Source organism: Mercenaria mercenaria, chromosome 14, assembly GCF_021730395.1.
Source record: "Mercenaria mercenaria strain notata chromosome 14, MADL_Memer_1, whole genome shotgun sequence".
Taxonomy (NCBI): domain Eukaryota; kingdom Metazoa; phylum Mollusca; class Bivalvia; order Venerida; family Veneridae; genus Mercenaria; species Mercenaria mercenaria.
This window is the reverse complement of record NC_069374.1, coordinates 12,379,537-12,399,991: the sequence shown is the minus strand read 5'-3', so window position 1 is coordinate 12,399,991 and position 20,455 is coordinate 12,379,537. Positions and strand designations below refer to the sequence as shown.

The following is a 20,455-nucleotide window of genomic DNA, read 5'->3' as shown; positions in this document are numbered from 1 at the left end:
ATACATGCAAGTGTATTTACATAAAACTTCCTAATTAGTTTGCATACTTTCGTATGTTTAGTGACATTGCAACTAAAACTGATAAAAGGGAGGTAATTAGCAATTTTAAAATTCGTAGGTCATTAAAATCGTTGTACATAAGCGTATTCTAACACAAATATGTTGCAAATGCAAAGCAAACTTTTCTGGTTTCTGCCGTCCGTTAGCAGGTGACCGATATGGTATCTTTCTGTACGACAATTCAACGTGCTCGTGTTTTGATGTAACAGTTATCTGGGTAGATCAATTGATGAATATATTGAGAAAAGACTTGGGCCACTTTCATTGTGTATTTCATGGTTTTAGTGTTATTCATCGAGTATATGTCTACACTCAAACTTTATGCAGAAAGATGATTCTCACATAGACGGGCCTCCTACAAAATACAAAGCATCTGTGAACAGGTTAAAAAAAGTTTAGCTCCTAATAGCTTAGATTGAATAAGCAGTAGCCTGCGGCGAAACTGGTAATCATCATATACCTGACGTAATTAAATTGTTTTAGTGACAGGTTCCAACATTATTTACCTACTCCCTTTTGTTTAATCTGGTCTTGTTAATCACTTGAAGACCGCTTTACCAGGCATTTAACAGTCATCACAACTGGAGCCTTTTTCACAAAAGTTTCATCGTATGTATGGACTTTTAAAATACATTTATCTCATCTGTTATGACTTGTATCGTTTAAAAATGCCATTAATTCAATTTTATAACCGATCTAGTATTCGGCTCAAATTCTACGAATAACAGAATAGTTAGACTAGCTCCTAGACTATGATATATCTTTTTACATTTTTATGATTGAATGTAGTGAACTGAGCCAGTCTATATCCTATGTCCAATATGATAATTTCAACATCAGTCCTATGTGAAAATCTCTAAAATAGACTGGCTTTTGTCTCTATGAAATTGAATTTGTCAAAAATGGGAAAAATATAGAAATATAGTTATTATCAGTCTAGTGGCTAGTCTACAGAATAGTTAAACTGAATCTTCCCAAAAATCATGTTCGTTAAACAGTTCAAACTTTATCCTTACCCTTACCCTGCTAAATTTCTAAAATGAACTTGTCCATCTTTAAATTTAGACAGTACCATAAGTTGCTAAAAGGGGTGCTTACCAAAATGATACTGACTGAATGGCGAACAGTGCAGATCTTGATCAGATTTCACGGCTGTGCAGGCTGGTCATGATCTACACTGGTCGCAAAGGCTCAATCAATCGTATCCAGCACGATAAGGGTTCGTGGTACTTGCTAAAGAAAATTTGTTTAGTGAAAATTAGAGCTGTCCCAGGAGTGACGAATTAGACCCCCACAATACGGCCTTGTCACAGAAGTAAGCTCCTATGTCAAAGGCGAACCTCAAACTCTATAGGGGTCACCTGCTGGTCGTGATCAACCTCCCTATAAAGTTTCGTGATCCTAGGCCCAAGCGTTCTCAAGTTATCGTCCGGAAACGATTTAACTGTTCCAGGTCACTGTGACCTTGACCTTTGACCTACTGACCTAAAAATCAATGGCTGTCATCTGCCTTCCTATCAACTTTCATAATCCTAGGCCAAAGCGTTCTCAAGTTATCGTCCGGAATTCTAATACGATCCGATTCATTTTCCTATTAAACAAAGAAGGCTGAAAACAGTGAATTATTATACAACAATTCACTGTTCTGACGCTACAATTATTACGTCATGTAGCGTCAAGCGGCATAGCGGCGCGCTGGAAAAGAAACCAATTGAAAACGGGCAAATATTTAATGAATTCCGTCAAGGATGTACTTTAAAGTCCTTGGTAACGTATTAGAATCGAAATAATATGTCTCATTTAGTGATTTGCTCTTGAATAAAATCATTGTTTGTCGTTTAGATGCGTATTATTATATCACTCGGGCTGCGCCCTCGTGATATAATTCCTTCGCATATGAACTCCAAACAATGATTTATTCAGCGACAAATCACTAAATGAGATATATTATTTCTTAAATAGTTTAAATGTTCTGGGTCACTGTGACCTTGACCTTTGACCTACTGACCCCAAAATTAAGAGGGGTCATCTGGTGGTCATGCTCAACCTCCCTATTAACTTTCATGATCCTAGGCCCAAGCGTTCTTAAGTTATCATCTGGAAACCGTTTAACTGTTCCGGGTCATTATGACCTTGACCCTTGACCTACTGACCTCAAAGTCGAACTTGACCTGTATTTTATGATCCTAGGCCCAAGCATTATCAAGTTATCATCCGGAAACCTTTTAACTGTTCCGGGTCATTGTAACCTTGACCTTTGATCTACTGACCTCAAAGTTGAACTTGACCTGTATTTTATAATGTTACACCTGTGTACAAACATTTATGATCATTGGCCTAAGCGTTCTCAAGTTATCATCCGGAAACCGTTTAACTGTTCTGGTTCATTGTGACCTTGACCTTTGACCTACTGATTTCAAGGTCGAATTTGACCTGTATTTTATAATGTTACACATGCGTACCAAAAATTATTTAAATCTGTCAAGCCTTACATGAGTTATTGTCCGGAAACCATGAAAACCGACCGACCGACCGACCGACCGACAAGCTCACTCCTACATACCCCCCAAACTTCGTTTTGTGGGGGTTTAAAACTGTGTGCAGAAATTTAAGTATTAGTTAATGATACTAAAAATAAACTACGGGACATGAAATTTCTTAATAATAAACCTAAAGAACATGCAGCGAATTTAGCAATAAAACGAAATATTTACTAGTATTTTACTTACTGGCACAGTAGGCCTGTCTCGGACGTTTATTAGGTCAGTTTCATAGAAACCCTGTAGTTGGAGTCATTGTGGGACTTCTGGCATAGTTAGGACTTACCAACATATGACACGCCATAACTGCCTTCTACTTACACTTTTTAACCCTTACCATGCTGGATAAGATTGATTCTGCCTTTGCGACCAGTGTAGATCATGATCAGCCTGCACATCCGTTCAGTCTGATCATGATCTGCACTGTTCGCTATTCAGTCAGTATCATTTTGGTAAGCACCCCTTTTAAAAAAGTTAATGGTACTGTTCAAATTGAAAAATGGACAAGTACATTATAGAAATTTAGCAGAGTAAGGGCTAAACGGTGATTAGTTATGTCAGTTCGTGATGTGCATTTCACATTTCCTGATGTGCATTTCACATTTCTTGCAGTATACTGTTTGCTTATTTATCTGTTTTTTTTTTTCCAAAACATATACTTGTATCAACTAAGAAAATAAATATCATTTTAAAATTATTACGATTACAAAAATAAGGGAAATCTGGAAAAACAGAACCTGAAATTAATTGCAAACTTATTTTATTTTAGAAAATTATTTAAGTAGCCATTTAAAAGAACATGTTTTAGTACGAAAGGCTTATAATAGATTTGCATGTACAAGGAGTTCTTGCCCTGAGTTAGTGTTTCATATGTACCCGAATATCATTGACAATTTCAGGAACTCGAGAATTGTACTGTTATGTATCCAGTTGCATCCTAATATAACAGAATGATACAACAGTACCGTGGATCCGACAATGAAGAAATGTTGTGTTCAATTTTAAGAAACTTCCTATATGAATAACATTCAAATGATAACAAGTAAAACAAGAAAAGATGAGTTTATGACAGATTTTTCCCTCTTCACTAGAATGCAGGATTTGGCGCTCGCTCCCATCTTCCTAAACCTAACCTTTGAGTGAGGGACACGGATATTACACATTTTCCAGCAAAGTACCCTCACCCGCCAACTTTGAAAATGCTCAGGACTACTCCATTATATGCGGACTACAATACTTGAATGGAGTGAATGAGTACTACTCAGTACTGTAGTGAAATAGGGTTATTGTAATAGTAGCGCCATCTGGGATGCTGTATTCGGCTCGAGTGGATTTTGCCAGGTCGGAACTCATGAGGTGCGCAAGCGCCGAGTGTATTCCGACCTTGCAAAATCCACGAGAGTCGAATACAAAATCCCAGACCTAGCTACTGTTATAATGATTTTTTATTATGTATATTTTGTTTTGTTTGTTATTTTGTTATCGAACGGAATCTTCAATGTTTGTCAATGTTATAATAGAACTGATTGAAGTTTCATGTGCGCTGTAGAACAGTGACAGGTCATGCATATTAGATGTAAGTGGTCCAGCAACATACAATACAAAAGGTACAATACGGAATTTTTTCTGCCTGTTCATATTTACACGTTAAATACAAGCCGAGATATAATTTATATAGGTAATAAAGTCTGAAATATGATGAACGGATATTAGAATCTACGGGTTATTGTTACAGACCTCAACCGTCTTTAAAATATTTGTTTTGAAAATTGCTATATTTCAAAAAAGGTTTAGAACGATGAGTGAAATCGAAACATGAGGTCATACAAATCTTTTATTTTACGACATCTGTCTTTTTTTTTTACAAGAGTTCCGCCAAGCAGGGAAATATATACGCCCTGAGGGTTTTATCAGAGCATGACGAAAGTAAAATGTTAAGATTTTTTCAGGGGTAGTGAGGTGGGGGTGGGGGAGGGGAGGAGTGCGGGGGGATGTGTGTGCGGTGGTGGTGACAGGATACAAAAGGGCAAGACACCAAATGATTTTTTAAGTTGTAATGTAAATTGTTGTAGTCTGCACATAATCTCATCACCACCTGCCTATATACCAAGTTTCAAGTCAACATCTTTAATACCGTTTTAATTTATGCTCTGGACACGAAATATGATGGGCAGATTTGACCTTGACCTTTGACCTACCACCCTGGTTCATGCACTCTGCATATTGTCTCCATCCCGAGTTTGAAGTCAATACCTTGAATGGTTAATAAATTATGCTTCGGGCACTAAATATGACGAACAGATTTGACATTTGAGCTCAAAATATGACCTTGACCTTAAACCTACAGACCAGGTTCATGTTCTCTGCACATCGTCTTATCACTATACCTACCTACATGCCAAGTTTGAAGTCAATACCTTGACTGGTTAATAAGTAAAAATATGACGGACAAATTTGACCTTTGAGCTCAATTTGTGACCTGACATTGGACTTACGGACATGGTTCATCTGCTCTGCACATTGTCTCATTGCCACTTACCTACATGCCAAGTTTGAAGTCAATACCTTGCATGGTTATTTAGATATGCTTCGGACACAAAATATGATGGACTGTTTTGACCTTTTAGCTCAATTTGTGACCTTGACCTTTGACCTACACAGCCGGTTTAAGGGCTCTGCACATCGCCTCATCGCCATCTACCTATATGGCTATAAGTTTAATGCCAATCCCTTTAATTGTTATAAAGTTCTGCTCCGGACACGAATTATGATGGACGGACAGACGCACATGCCGTCAGATAATACGCCCGTTCTTTTTTCGAAAAATGGGCATATAAAACTGCCACAAAATACAGACTTGATATAATTTTGAAGATACAGCATATAAATATTTCATTGTCGGTTTTAAGAATTACACTAGATAATAAACAACGTTGTTATAATGCATTTTAACTCCATATTATGGAACGCCGCAGCTGTCTTATTACCGGGACATATCATGTTATCTTGTCCATATAGTGCCTTATCATGTAACAAGATATATCAAGCCTCAGTCACAAATGGCGAACTACCGCATTCAAAGAATTATCGGGCAAAATCTTCCGGACGGTGGCATGATTAATTTTGGCTCGACGGAGTCCGGGAAAAGTTTAGAGAAAAGTTAAAAATTAGTGGCATGGCAGCCGAACGGTTACTTGGCCTCAGAACATCGTCCAGATATACCGGAAATTTAATGAAGTTGATGGACAATTACTGTACTCATTTATTAGTTTTTACGCGTTTTATGTTAGAATAGCGTTAGCGCATGTTCATTTCGTATTACAACATCTCCAGCATCCCTACCGGGCTCGGGCACCAACCAACCCCTTGGGATTCTGCAGATGTTATAACACGAAAAAAAAACTTGCGCTATCCCTCAATCAACAGAGGAAACCACTACCTACTTAAGGATTCTGTATAGTCCAAGGGAGACAACAGCGAAAGGAAGAATATTTTCGCTGCTCTATGTATGAACAGAAGGGAACGTAGGACTTGTTTACATAGATGTTATGACGACAAAACATAACCTTCATACATTTTTAATGTGGTCGTTATCGATAATGTTGACGGAGAAATAGCTTTATTGTCTATGTATACATTAAAGGCCTAGATTCACTACTATATAAGTGTACCCCCCCCCCCCCCCCCCAATCCAATATACAACTCCCATCTTATCTGCTGCTTATCAGCGATTATGTAACCGTAACTGATTAGAGGGCAATTAGCACAGCAGGGACCCCTAGACCATGAAGATGTGTGCAGTGGAGTTGAAATTAAGATATTAACAAGCAAAATAGTTTCAGAATATTAGCGGTGTTACATATGATCAAAGTTTTAAAGTAACACAGATGGGATGAAAATAAATTCAATATAAATGAATTTACATTCTTAAGGAAAGTATTAAACATCACCATCCACGTTTCCCGTTTGTATGGAGGGTTTACAACATGCTTCAAAATGTTTTTTGTTTTTGTTTTGTTTTGTTTTTGTTTTTGGTGATATCATAGCAAATGAAGACTTGTTCAACATAATTCAAAATGCTACTGGTTTCAACATATCTGGAGACAGAGAAAATTTTCTCCCTGAATAGTACGTCAGGCATTTAAAGTAAGCTTTGAAATACAACAATATCACACAGGCATATCAGATCATAAAATTTGCATATTGTATAGACAACAACGTCATCAGTAAAGAATAGAACAGAACAGAACATAACAGAATATCTATTTAGAATTTGTCTCCATAACTTGCTAACAAATGGCATGCAAAAAGAAAATGAATGGCAAGTATATATATGCATGAGAGTGTAAACAAATTATTACGTTATTTATACAGGAACATTTATACTCCTATCTCCTAGTTGAAATGCCTTAATAGCAGAATTTGATAGTCGATGTAACAGTACTTATTACATTGTATTACTATTTATCCAGTTTATAAACTTGAACATACTATATAGGAGAACTCGTGGAACATGTAAATATTTATACTGTATAGAATGTTCAGGTTTGTTTTGAGACATTGAAAACGATAATTGATTTTTTCAACGTTTCAAAGTAACAGAGTGAAAACTTATGCGTTTCAGTCAGTTGATATTCTGTCAAAACGAGAGCAATGTCTTTCTTTTATATGATTGAACTAAAACATGTAGACGGTTTATAGTTTCATTTAGTTTAAACATATTTTATTTCTGAAATTCGTGAAACATTTACAAAACATTAGTTAAGGAGTTGGACAGAAAGCTATAACAGCTTACGGTTGTCCTCTCCTTAAATCATCCACAAGAGGTATAAAATATATGTGATGTCACATGCTTTACTTGACAATAATATCAAAAAAGTTAAATCTTGTATATATGCTGTACAGAGGTAAACAATTTGGTCAATATTTTCTGGGGAAAAAATCGAACATCAAATTATGGAAAGAAAGAGTTGTTGTTACAGGAAAATTGAATAGTATATAAAACATTATATTACTTATTAAAGGTTTGACATTTCTTAACTACATTTTAGAGAAAAACACTGCATGAAAGGGCTACATTTCTGGATAGTGCAACACCTGCAAATTCTCACCATTTTCTAAAGTGCCGAAAGTTCATATTACTGGGTTTCACATCGTTCTCGGTATTTTTTTTTATATTTCCAATGGAAATTTGTAAAGTGGGCTAACTGTTTGAGAATAATTTAAGTATCCAAGCATGTAGTGGGTAAATATTGTTCGTTTATCAACAAAGGTTCATTTCGCATTTATACATGAATCATGCCAATTTCATAATGGTCATTATATTAATTTCTTTACAAAAGTTGTTTCCCTTAGATTTAATTGCAAATGGTTATCTGCCAAATGATTACATAAACGAAAAACTTATTTCTCTTATTTATCAGTTTTAGGGCTCGGGCATTTGTACATACATAAAACATTGTACGCGTTTTACAGAGCAATTGCATTGTTTTGAAACTTTAAATTATCCGGAAGTGTGACTCCTTCCTGGAGTCCTTTTCCAGATTCTGAGTCAATTGTAAAACAACAATTCTTTAGCAGCATAATAAACATGACAGAACCAAACAGTACAAAGAAAGTGGCGGTTTACATGATAATTGAATAGCAATGATAAAACAATTGAGCCACGCCATGAGAAAACCAACATAGTGGCTTTGCGACCAGCATGGATCCAGATCCGCGCAGTCTGGTCAGGATCCATGCTGTTCGCTTTCAAAGCCTATAGTAATTAGAGAAAACTGTTAGCGAACAGCATGGATCCTGACCAGACTGCGCGGATGCGCAGGCTGGTCTGGATCCATGCTGGTCGCAAATGCACTATGTTGGTTTTCTCATGGTGCGGCTCAATTATGGCTATTACACTGTAGAAGAACTGCACCCTTTAACCACAAAATGCAATATTAATTGTTGCCCACACTTTTGAAGATGGCTATGTTTACTTACTTAATAAGGAATTGGTCATGGCCGTATGATCTGTCATACTTGTACTATACAAGTATATGATGCATTTCTTTCACCTTTCTATGTTTATTAAAGCAGTTTTTTTTCAAGACAGATTGTTTACACATGTAGTGTATCGAACACAATATTATGGAGAAAATGCTTAAAGACGTTATCATAACCTTACCGACATTACTTTCTGTTCACTTCTTTTTCTTCAAGTTCCATAAAGGTTTAAATTTTATGTTAAAAACAGACGAAACAGCTATCTAAATAAAAGATATGTATAATTACATGGTTAGAAAAGCCCTACTTTTAATACTGTACATGAACTTATACAGTTAAGGGAGGTAATAAAAAACAATAGATTCAATAAAACTTTCTACTGCGCTCATCAATATTCAAACTTTTGACAAATATTGAGAAAACGATTATGTTAAATAGGATTTGACAGGAAACTGATACATTTTATGTTCATAATGGAAAAAGTGGCAGCCACATTTGAAACAAAGGCATTATGAGCCTTTAATTTAGTGCAAAATGCTTGCACTTATTATTATATATTGAATAATGTAATATTCGTGTATCATTAGCCTGTTTTTGCGCCAGAAAAATAGCTACAGTATAATTATTTCTTACGGATATATGGACCGTCCTGCCAAAATGTATGCCGTATAAGGATAAGTAAAGGATTTGAGAAAAACAAATGTAAATTTGCATGCATTTGCAATTTCCTGCATTGTACTCGTTTTACAGAGCAATTGCATTGTTTTGAAACTTTAAATTATCCGGAAGTGTGATTCCTTCCTGGAGTCCTTTTCCAGATTCTGAGTCAATTGTAAAACAACAATTTTTTAGCAGCATAATAAACATGACAGAACCAAACAGTACAAAGAAAGTGGCGGTTTACATGATAATTGAATAGCAATGATAAAACAATTGAGCCACGCCATGAGAAAACCAACATAGTGGCTTTGCGACCAGCATGGATCCAGATCCGCGCAGTCTGGTCAGGATCCATGCTGTTCGCTTTCAAAGCCTATAGTAATTAGAGAAAACTGTTAGCGAACAGCATGGATCCTGACCAGACTGCGCGGATGCGCAGGCTGGTCTGGATCCATGCTGGTCGCAAAGCTACTATGTTGGTTTTTTCATGGCGTGGCTCAATTGTTTTATTTGCTATTCAGTTTTCGTGTAAACCACTTTCTTTGTACTGTTTGGTTCTGTTTAGTTTCACACTGAACATAAGCCTTAATGTAGATTCATATAAGATACAAAATTCTTTGGGAGAAAACAAAGGCATACTGTACATTACCTTCTTCCTTCCTGAATATTTTATTATGTTTATGAAAGATAAATTTGCAACAAACAGGACAAACCTAGTTCCAGTTTACGTGTTATCAATAATTCAGTCCTTTTCCCTGACTTCAAGTATTCAATACCTTTAATGTCACATGACATTACTCTCATGTTTCATGCTGTTTACTTAGAGACTGATCACTTGTGGTTTTGATGCCGTTGTCTCACTTTAGACTTTAAAATAGTGAAAAAAAATGGAGAACGTGAAATGTCGCGCGTTGTCAAAGTGTATCTTGATTTTCGTAGTTGTATGCAACTTTTTATTTTCTGACGGTATTACGTGGACGAAATACAACTTTGACTCCGAGTATTCCGGCTACAGATGTGCCCCGAGCTCAACGGTCTTTGAAACGAACGATGTTACGGACTCTTACACATGCAGTAAACTGCAACAATAACAAAAAGTGCGTAAGCTTCGTCTACCAACCAGACGACCGCAAGTGCGTTGGATGCTCGGTAGATCTTTTCGGTCCGCTGTGGAGTAATTCTGTCGAAGAACTTTCAGGATCAACTTACTACAGAAGTTATGGTGAGTACATTTTAATTTTGTGATTCTTTCATTCACCATTTTCGAACGTAATGAAATGTTCACAACAAATCTTGAATGAACCCAAAACCACATGTACTACGGTATTCCGAGAGGGCCGTCGTTGTTTTTCCCCCTTCGCCCTGTAGACGTCGGTAAGGGCAGTAACAACGGTGCGATAGTATGATGCGAAAACACGAGGTGAAGACGCGAAATTATTGCAATTTCGCATCACTGATGGTGTTTACGCATCGTATTATAGCTCTGCCCTTCCTTCGACCAGCAGTGATATAACGAAAGTATGATAGTGCATTTTAAGGTAATTCTGCACGTTCGTATTAATTAAATTTCTATAATGTATACCTCAGCAAATACTGGGAAAAACAACAAATAAAAAGATTGGGTCGTTAGCTTGTTTTTTTTTTTTTTGCTAATCTCTTTCAAAACAAGTAGACTTTGTTTGGAACTACAGGTATTTCGCATGTCAGCATTTTTACCTATATTTTTATAATGGTAGAAAAATGCCATGCGTATAATTTGCACGCGAATTGTCGATACGCCTTAGATGGGTTTATGATTCCATATGGTGGACTTAAACTTTATTCCATGTTATCCGGATAGATGACGTTAGGCTATTATTTCAGGCTTATCAAACATGCAGAACTACATTGTACCTCAATATTGCACTTTCACATCGCAATTTCACCCTGAATCGAACGGGTGGTATTACAGTAATGTGATGCGAAAACAGCGTATTATCATCATTATGTACCAAACGCCCCCCCCCCCCCCCCCCCCCCCCCCCCCCGAAAAAAAAAAGTGGTGATGAAGAAACCCGCATGCAGATTAAATTTAGTTAGATCTGGCTCAATTACGTATCATACAAGACGAAATGAGGCCCCCAGAATGTAAACACGGCATTTCTATGATTTGACTGACAGTCCTAGTTTGACATCTCAATTTTAAAATGACCCTGTGTGTCAAGGAGAATAAGATTCTGACAAAGGTTTATCAAGGTGATCAAGATGAATACTAGTATTTTGCACCTGAAGTGCTAATACGGCTTTCTATGATTTGACCAAGTAACCTAGTTTTAGACCTCGGGTAACAAAGTTTTATATTAAAGACAATTTTTGTGAAGATAAAACGGAAAATGTGGCCTCTAGAGTGTTAAAGGTTTTTTTTTACGATTTGACCGTACTGATCTAGTTTTTTTACCTCAGGTAAATAAGTTTCAGACTTGTTCTAGATTTCTTAAAGACAAAACAATCTAACAAATATATATATGAAGACAAAGAAGAAACTGTGACCTCCTAGTTGCCAAAACGGTTTTTCTATGATTTGGCCCACTGACCTCGTTTTTGGCCTCAGGTTATCCAATTTTGAACATGTCCTATATATTAAGAAGAAAAATAAGTTAGCAGACAATTTTGACGAAAATCTTACAAGAAATCTAAATATGAAAAAAAAAAACAAAAAAAAAACAAAAAAAAAAAAACAGAATTAGATCGATATTACGATGAAAATATAAACAGTATAATAATGAGAATAAAAAGTAGTGGAGTAGAAAATGGTGAAAGGAATATCAAGTTACTAAAACATATTAGAGAAAAGAAATGCTGAGAGCAAACTAATAAAGAATTTAAATGTAAATGGCTCGGTTACATCAAACCAAAACGAAATTTTATTGGAACAAAAGAAATACTACGAAAATCTCTATGAGAAAGAAAAACAAAGTAATTCAGAATATAATTTTTATGACGAAACAAAAATACCAAAATTGAGCCAAGATGAACAAACAATTTGCGAAGGAATATTTACAGAAAAAGAATGCGCAGAGGCAATTAAAGACATGAAAAATGGGAAAAGCCCAGGATCAGATGGTATAAATGTTGAGTTTTACAAAATATTTTGGAACGAAATAAAAAATGATGTCATTAATTCTTTCAACTACTCTTTCGAAAATAACTATTTAAGCCAATTGCAAGCACAAAGTTTGATAACATTAATTCCAAAACCAAATAAAGATTTATCTCTGTTGTCAAACTGGAGACCTATAAGTTTGTTAAATGTTGACTACAAAATATTAACTTAAGTAATTGCTAACAGAATAAAATTAGTGTTAAATAATTTAATTGATAACAGTCAAACGGGTTTTATCAAAGGAAGATACATCGGTGAAAACATAAGACTGATATATGACGCAATAGAGTATGCAGAAAAAAATGATAAACCGGGCATTTTATTTTTTGCTGACTTTGAAAAAGCTTTTGATAGCCTAAATCACGCATTTATTACTAAAACACTGGATCTTTTTAATTTTGGTCCAGATTTGAAATGTAAATGTACTTTATAAAAACCCGACAAGTTGTATACTATATAACGGTTTTTTGCCCGATTCCTTTAATATTAAACGAGGAGGCAGACAAGGCTGTCCTTTGTCCCCTTACATATTTATTTTAGCTATTGATCTACTCTCTATAGCCATTAGAGAAAATAAGAATATTAAAGGATTCAAGACATTTGATATTGAAGTTATAAACAGCATGTTTGCAGACGATGCCATTCTGCTATTGGACAGTTCTGAAAACAGTTTTAAAGAAACGATAAACATGTTTGAACAATTTTCGTTTATCTAAGGCCTTAAACTAAACTAAATGTACAGTTCTTAAGATAGGCTCGCTCCGAAACCAACATGACCTAGTATACTGTAGAAAGAAATATGAAAACATTACATGACTTCAGAAAGTGTAAAAACCCTGGGTGTAACTTTTCATTCAAGGACTGATGAAATACTTAGACTAAATTATGATAATAGATTATCACAATTTCAATCGGACATTAGTAGATGGAAAGCTAGACACCTTACAACTATAGGTAATATTTCAGTATTGAAAACACTAATTCTTCCAAAGTTAACTATTTTGTTTTCTGTTCTGCCTAATCCTTCGGATGAAATTATAAAACGATTTACTCAAAGTTGTTATGAATTCATATGGAACTCAAAAAAGGATAAAGTTAAAAGGGATATAATAATACAAGAATTTGAAAACGGGGGCCTGAATATGATTGACGTACCAATATTTTTAAACTCCTTAAAATCAAGCTGGATTAAAAGAATAATAAGCGACTCAGATAATGGACTGTGGAAAGAAATAATAAAGAAACACATGCAACACTTAGGAGGAATATCTCTATTTAAATGCAATATAGATACAAAAGACATATTAAAGCTAAAGCTTAAAAACAAATTCATAAATGATACATTAGTTGCATGGAGTAAAATAAATTTTATTGAAAATCCTCAAAACATATTAGAACAAATTGTTTGGCAAAATTCATATGTAAAGAATAATAACTCTCTACTTTTGTTCCCGCTATGGAAAAGTTAAAACATAAATCGTATTAAAGATGTTTATGATACAGGCAAAAATAATTTCAAAACTTTCAATCAGTTACAAATAGAATACAATATTCCTAATAACGAGTTCTTAAACAATCACATACTTATTTCATCAATTCCAAAAGAATGGAAACGAAAGTTGAAAAACATTATACCCCCTATAATATCTGACAAAACAAATACGTATGGAATTCTAGAAAAAACAGAGTAATACCTTTTAAACAAAAAATTAACGCAAATACAGAAACAGAAAAGGCTAATAATTCAAAATGTAAAACCAAAGTCCCAATTAAAAGGGGAGAAACACTTCCCAAACAGATCTTTTAACTGGCACGAAATATAAGAATGCGTTTGTTATCTGTCAAGATAACATTCTAAAAAAAATTTCATTACAACTTTTTGCACCGAAATATTGCAACAAACAAGTTTCTGTTTAACTGCAGGTTAAATGAGTCCAGTCTCCAGACTTTTGTAATATGGAAATAGAGAGTCAAGAACATATGTTTTGGAGTTGCCAAAAAAAAAAAACACAAATTTTTTGGAACGAATTGTTTCAATGGCTTATTGAAGTTGGTATAAATGTTACTCAAGATAAATTTATATCTTTTTTTTTCATTCAAGAAATAAAATAATATCATTCATTCTCTTGTTTTCCAAATATATTACATATATAATTGTAAAACGAAGAAAACAAGACCAAACATATGTATCTTTAAACAAAAACTGTCCAACAGATTAAAAATCGAAAAGTATAGAGCTTTTCAAAACTCTTCTCTTGATGGTTTCAACAATGATTGGAGAAATTTCATATCAGTGTTGAATATGTAATATGTACAAACGATGTTTACTACCAAGACCGTTACCATTTTTTCTTTACATTATTCCTTTTCATACTCTTCTTGTTATTTTTTCCCCTTTTTTTCTAGCAATAGTGCATTCAAAATTATAATATTGTATAAATACATGTATCTGTATATGATGTATTGATGTACTTACGAAATAAAACGAAAGAATTACGAAAGAAAAATATTTTGACAAACACTAATGATAATCAAGTAGTAAATGTGGTCTTTAGCTTGTAAGCAATTCTTTACCTCAGGTAACCTAGCGTACTTTATACAGGGGGACATCTTCACCATTTACCATTAACATGTGACTGTAACATTTTCTATTAACATGTGACTGTAACATTTTTCATTAACATGCGACTACTAACACGTGACTGTTACATTTTCCATTAACATGCGACTACTAACACGTGACTGTAACATTTTCCATTAACATGCGACTACTAACACGTGACTGTAACATTTTCCATTAACATGCGACTACTAACACGTGACTGTTACATTTTCCATTAACATGCGACTACTAACACGTGACTGTTACATTTTCCATTAACATGCGACTACTAACACGTGACTGTTACATTTTCCATTAACATGCGACTACTAACATGTGACTGTTACATTTTCCATTAACATGCGACTACTAACATGTGACTGTTACATTTTCCATTAACATGTGACTGTAACATTTTCCATTAACATGCGACTACTAACACGTGACTGTAACATTTTCCATTAACATGCGACTACTAACACGTGACTGTAACATTTTCCATTAACATGCGACTACTAACATGTGACTGTTACATTTTCCATTAACATGCGACTACTAACACGTGACTGTTACATTTTCCATTAACATGCGACTACTAACATGTGACTGTTACATTTTCCATTAACATGCGACTACTAACACGTGACTGTTACATTTTCCATTAACATGTGACTACTAACATGTGACTGTTACATTTTCCATTAACATGCGACTACTAACATGTGACTGTTACATTTTCCATTAACATGTGACTGTAACATTTTCCATTAACATGCGACTACTAACACGTGACTGTAACATTTTCCATTAACATGCGACTACTAACATGTGACTGTAACATTTTCCATTAACATGCGACTACTAACACGTGACTGTAACATTTTCCATTAACATGCGACTACTAACATGTGACTGTTACATTTTCCATTAACATGTGACTGTAACATTTTCCAATAACATTTGACTACTAACATGTGACTGTTATATTTTCTATAAACATTTGACTATAACATTTTCCAATAACATGTGACTGTAATATTTTCCATTAACATGTGACTGTAACATTTTCCAATAACATGTGACTGTAACATTTTCTATTAACATGTGACTGTAACATTTTCCATTAACATGTGACTTTAACATGTTATGACTTTACATGAGAAATACAAAGAAGTATTGTCAAAAAGTCGTATCAGCCCGCTTAGAAATGTCATATTCTATACATTCGGATACTTGCAAACGTTATTTTCCTTAGAAATAATTGAGCCGCACCATGAGAAAATCATGTTTGATAGACAATACGAGATAAACATTTATTTCTTTGTGTAATTACTAACACTGAGAGTATTTACATTCACAATGGAAGAACGGCTCACGGAAAGTTATATAAAAGTAACCGCAGAGGAATATGAAAGTTTGCAGTTTCTTACAATAGTTGACAGTTTAAAACTTTATGCAAACATAAATGGTGAAAGTGAGGCTGTTGTTTTTGTGTCAACGGATGGAACACGTCAGAGTGTTACGTGGTCGGAGTTGTACGAAAAGTCCCGAAAAGCGGCACAAGCATTTGTTCATCTTGGTCTAAAGGAGCATGAAGTGGCTGCATTGAATATCCGGAACTGTCCGGAATGGCTTTACGCTTCGTTTGGCGCTATGATGGCGGGAGCAATTCCAATTAGCATTTCATTCACCTATACAGACACCAGTGATCTTATAGCACTGATGGAAAAGCTGCAGACGTGTTCGTTACTTGTAATGGATCCTGGATTGGATAATATAAACTGGAATATTCTCAGACAGGTTATAGACGAATGTAATGCCAGTGGTAGAGTCACAAGTGAGAAGATGCCGTTCTTACGATATTTGGTAGGTGTCTCATTTGACCAAGTAGGTGCAAAGCTTTTAAAGTTCAGTGACCTTCTGAACGAAAATCATTCAGATATCGATCTTCCAAAAGTAGGTCCGAAAGATATATCTCTCCTTTTTCAAACTTCGGGCAGTACTGGAATACCGAAAGTGGTCGCACATACCCACGAACCATACGTTAAAGGTGTCACTGGAAAACACATAGATGTTATGGACGCCAAGTACAAGCTTTTCAACGACCGACCATTCGCTTGGTCAGGAGGGTTCCCCTTCTCTGTGCTTACAGGTCAGACAAGGGTAACTGTTTCTGGATTTTGCGAGCATCCTGAGGACAGGGTACGCTTCATGACTGAGACAATTGAACGAGAGAGATGTACGTCTGTATTCGCACTTCCCCCACTGATGCATGAGCTGATTAAAAGACAGGTACCCGTTTCAGTTTTTTACGAATTCATTCTTGAATATAAGACATCAAAAAAGAGTATGGTTGAATGTGGCAATTCTTGTAAAATTTTACATCATAAATGCAGTCGTAAGAGGTTTTTTTAAATGCAGAAAATGTTATTTTATGTTTTTGACTTTCTTATCCTCAGCCTTGGATATAAGGTCATTTTAAACTACAATTTTGCTTTCTTAGAATGAACTTCCTCCGGATTGGCCGGTAATTATCATTTTGTGCTCCGGACAGCCTCTGACAAAGAAACTCGCATCGTGTATCGGAAAGTCCTGCAAGTTTGTCAGAATAATTCGTAGCTGCCTGTTGCAAAACGGTAAATTTATACTGTATGCTAGCTTAAACAGCAGCTTAAAACAAGTTTATCTATACGCTATATTGTACGGCTTGTTAAACCTAGTTGATAAAATAATCACTGCAGTATATAGAGAGAGAGTGGGCAAAATAATTAGGTGTTGATAGGTACATGGAATTTTACACAATTCAGTTTTGGTCGCGCTTTAGCGAGAGAAAGACGCATGTTATACATGCAGTAAAATTAATGTTGTTTTAGAGTCAATTGTGGCTCGATTTTTGAAGGAAAGATTTGTTTCTTGATTTATTTGCTGGAGATTGGTGGCGTACATTTTATTGTACATAATTGTTGAATTGCTCGGCGAATATTTTGGTTGTTTGGTTGTTTAATCGTGGTTTTGTTTTGAAGCTGATACTTGGTTGTTGAAGGTTGGAATTGTTGGTTCTTTTGTGAATTGAAGTTTATGATTTGGCTGGTTGTTTGAATGTGTGTGTTGATGGGTTCTTTTGTGTTTTAGAGGTGTATAAATTGATTTTCTGCAGTTTGGTGGTGTATCGTTCGAATATATATTGCTCTGAGTTTTGCAGATTAATTGTTTGGTTTTCAGTTGTTGTTGGTTGAAGCTTGTGCTGGCCGAGCATAAGAATTGAAATATTGCGATATTTTGTATATCATATATACCTGCGTACATGTGATAAAGTTTGACGAAAAGCGGTGCAAATTTAGTTATACTTGTATACAGAATGTTTGTGGTGTGTGTTTGATCTAGGTGTAAATAGTACGTCAGCATGCTTAAGTATATAATGTATATACAGTGAAAAATATACAGAAAAACTACAAAAAATACACACAAGAAAATACATAAGGAAACTATGGAAGCGTCCTGGTGCCAGCAGAGAGATTTAAATTTGTCATACGTACGACTTACTATCTCCTACGTAGGACTTAGTATCTCCTACGTAGGACATAGTATCTCCTACGTAGGACATAGTATCTCCTACGTAGGACATAGTATCTCCTACGTAGGACATATTAAGTACTACGTAGGAGTTAGTATCTCCTACGTAGGAGTTAGTAACTCGTACGTATGTCACTGACTAAAAGACTCTCAAGCATGCGCAGTGGAACAATATACTCGTGTGTACTATTATTTAGTAAGGATTATCTGATACCGGTAGATTATATATTTGTAAATAATTAAACATCTCCCTTCTTTCAATGTCTCACACAAACTTCGTAAATATGAATTAAAGACACATTTGACCAAGTTCTGAATTTGACAGATGAAGTAGTCAATAAATTTGTTTTAATAGATATTTTTGAACATTTTATTTTGTTGTTGATGTTGTTGTTGTTTTGTTGTGTTTTTTTTTGTTTTGTTTTTTGTTGTTTTTTTTTTTGTATTTTTTGGGGGACTACGTAGTTTGGGTATAGTTACACTGCGCTACCCACAAGGTGCACTTCTAGGCATTGCTCCAGGCATGGGCAGACATCAGGTTACAACAGCCGACATTCCATAAGCCAACCGGGCAGTTTATGAGCATGAAGAATTGAAACATGTCATGTGAGGTTTCGAACCTTTACCATTCGGCTATGGAGGCCTCTCTTGAAATTATGTAGAGAGTTTAAAAGTATGATTAAAGTATATCATGAAAGTTGCTAAATATAATTACCGCCAGTTATTGTTTTGACCGATTGTGTGATTTGATTAATAAACTTTCTCTCAATAAAGGCACTGACCTACAAATTTTGGCTAAAAATGGTCTTTGAAGTTCGGTCATATATACTATGGACATTAAAATTCGAGTTTTTGTTTCTAAACTATCCTTAATCTACTCAATCAAGGAAAAAAGATGCCAGAGCCGGGAATCGAACCCGGGCCGCCACGGCAATGAAAATTTTCCTGCTGTCTTTAACAATATACACCACGGAGGAATATGTATACAATGACCCTTGAATGTAGATATTTAATAATTAGGCAGTTTACCTCAGTAAAACGTTACAAACGCTTTTCAATTTCCAGTGTAAAAGATAGCTAAGACAACTAGTTCTCATGTGTTTCAATAACATATAATCTGTTAGTAATTAATTCAAAGCTTTCTTAAGCGGTATTAGCATTAATTTCGTGATACTGGTACCTAAAATTTCCCTTTTTTTCTGTTGTCGTATGATCTCAAGGACAGTGCCTTTAATAATCAATATTTATTAGGTGTTATCATCATTTGAGCTGCGCCATGAGAAAACCAACATAGTTGCTTTGTGACCAGCATGGATCCAGACCAGCCTGAGCATCCGCGCAGTCTGGTCAGGATCCACGCTGTTCGCTTTTAAAGCCTATTGCAGTCAGAGAGACCATTAGTGAACAGCATGGATCCTGACCAGACTGTGCAGATGCACCAGCTGGTCTGGATCCATGCTGGTCACAAAGCCACTATGTTGGTTTTCTCATGGCACGGCTCAATTTTCTTTTTCTACATTCAGGTCATGCATTAACTAGTTACAGGAAATTACTGTAACTGCATCTAAAGCATGATTTAACACGATAATAAACTATTGATACTTTTTTGTTTTAAACACTCATTTCTACTTTATTTGCATATTAAAGATGATACATTTATGAAGTTTATTAAGGTATAAAGTTCATTAACACCTCTCCCATTCATCCGGTGATAAAAGGTACTCATTGGCAAGCACTTCATTATACAGACTGTGAAGGTCATAAAGGATATTCTATGATCCAGGGCACTGGAGTCAATCGAGGGTTATGTTACATCATGAATACATTTGCAATGATCTCTAATGAGATGGTGATTATTATAGCTGGGATGAAAACTGCCTAGCTCAGATCGCA

General features: G+C 35.3%; 1 protein-coding gene across 1 annotated transcript; it reads left to right on the top strand.

Moving 5' to 3' along the window:
• Positions 1 to 16,336: 16,336 nt before the first annotated feature.
• LOC123527983 (very long-chain-fatty-acid--CoA ligase bubblegum-like) lies at positions 16,337 to 18,254 on the top strand. The gene is made up of 3 exons (XM_053522479.1): positions 16,337 to 17,281; positions 17,493 to 17,587; positions 18,212 to 18,254. Exons 1-3 carry the CDS (start codon positions 16,349 to 16,351, stop codon positions 18,252 to 18,254), a joined length of 1,071 nt encoding a protein of 356 aa, XP_053378454.1. The 5' UTR covers positions 16,337 to 16,348.
• Positions 18,255 to 20,455: the final 2,201 nt, after the last annotated feature.

Bases quoted from the DNA above. Each gene is read 5' to 3' on its own strand.
- LOC123527983 (XM_053522479.1), top strand. From the start codon at position 16,349: ATGGAAGAACGGCTCACGGAAAGTTATATAAAAGTAACCGCAGAGGAA. The intron at 17,282-17,492 runs GTACCCGTTTCA...TTGCTTTCTTAG, and splicing joins ATGAGCTGATTAAAAGACAG to AATGAACTTCCTCCGGATTG. The intron at 17,588-18,211 runs GTTTGTCAGAAT...TTTGGTTTTCAG, and splicing joins TGTATCGGAAAGTCCTGCAA to TTGTTGTTGGTTGAAGCTTG.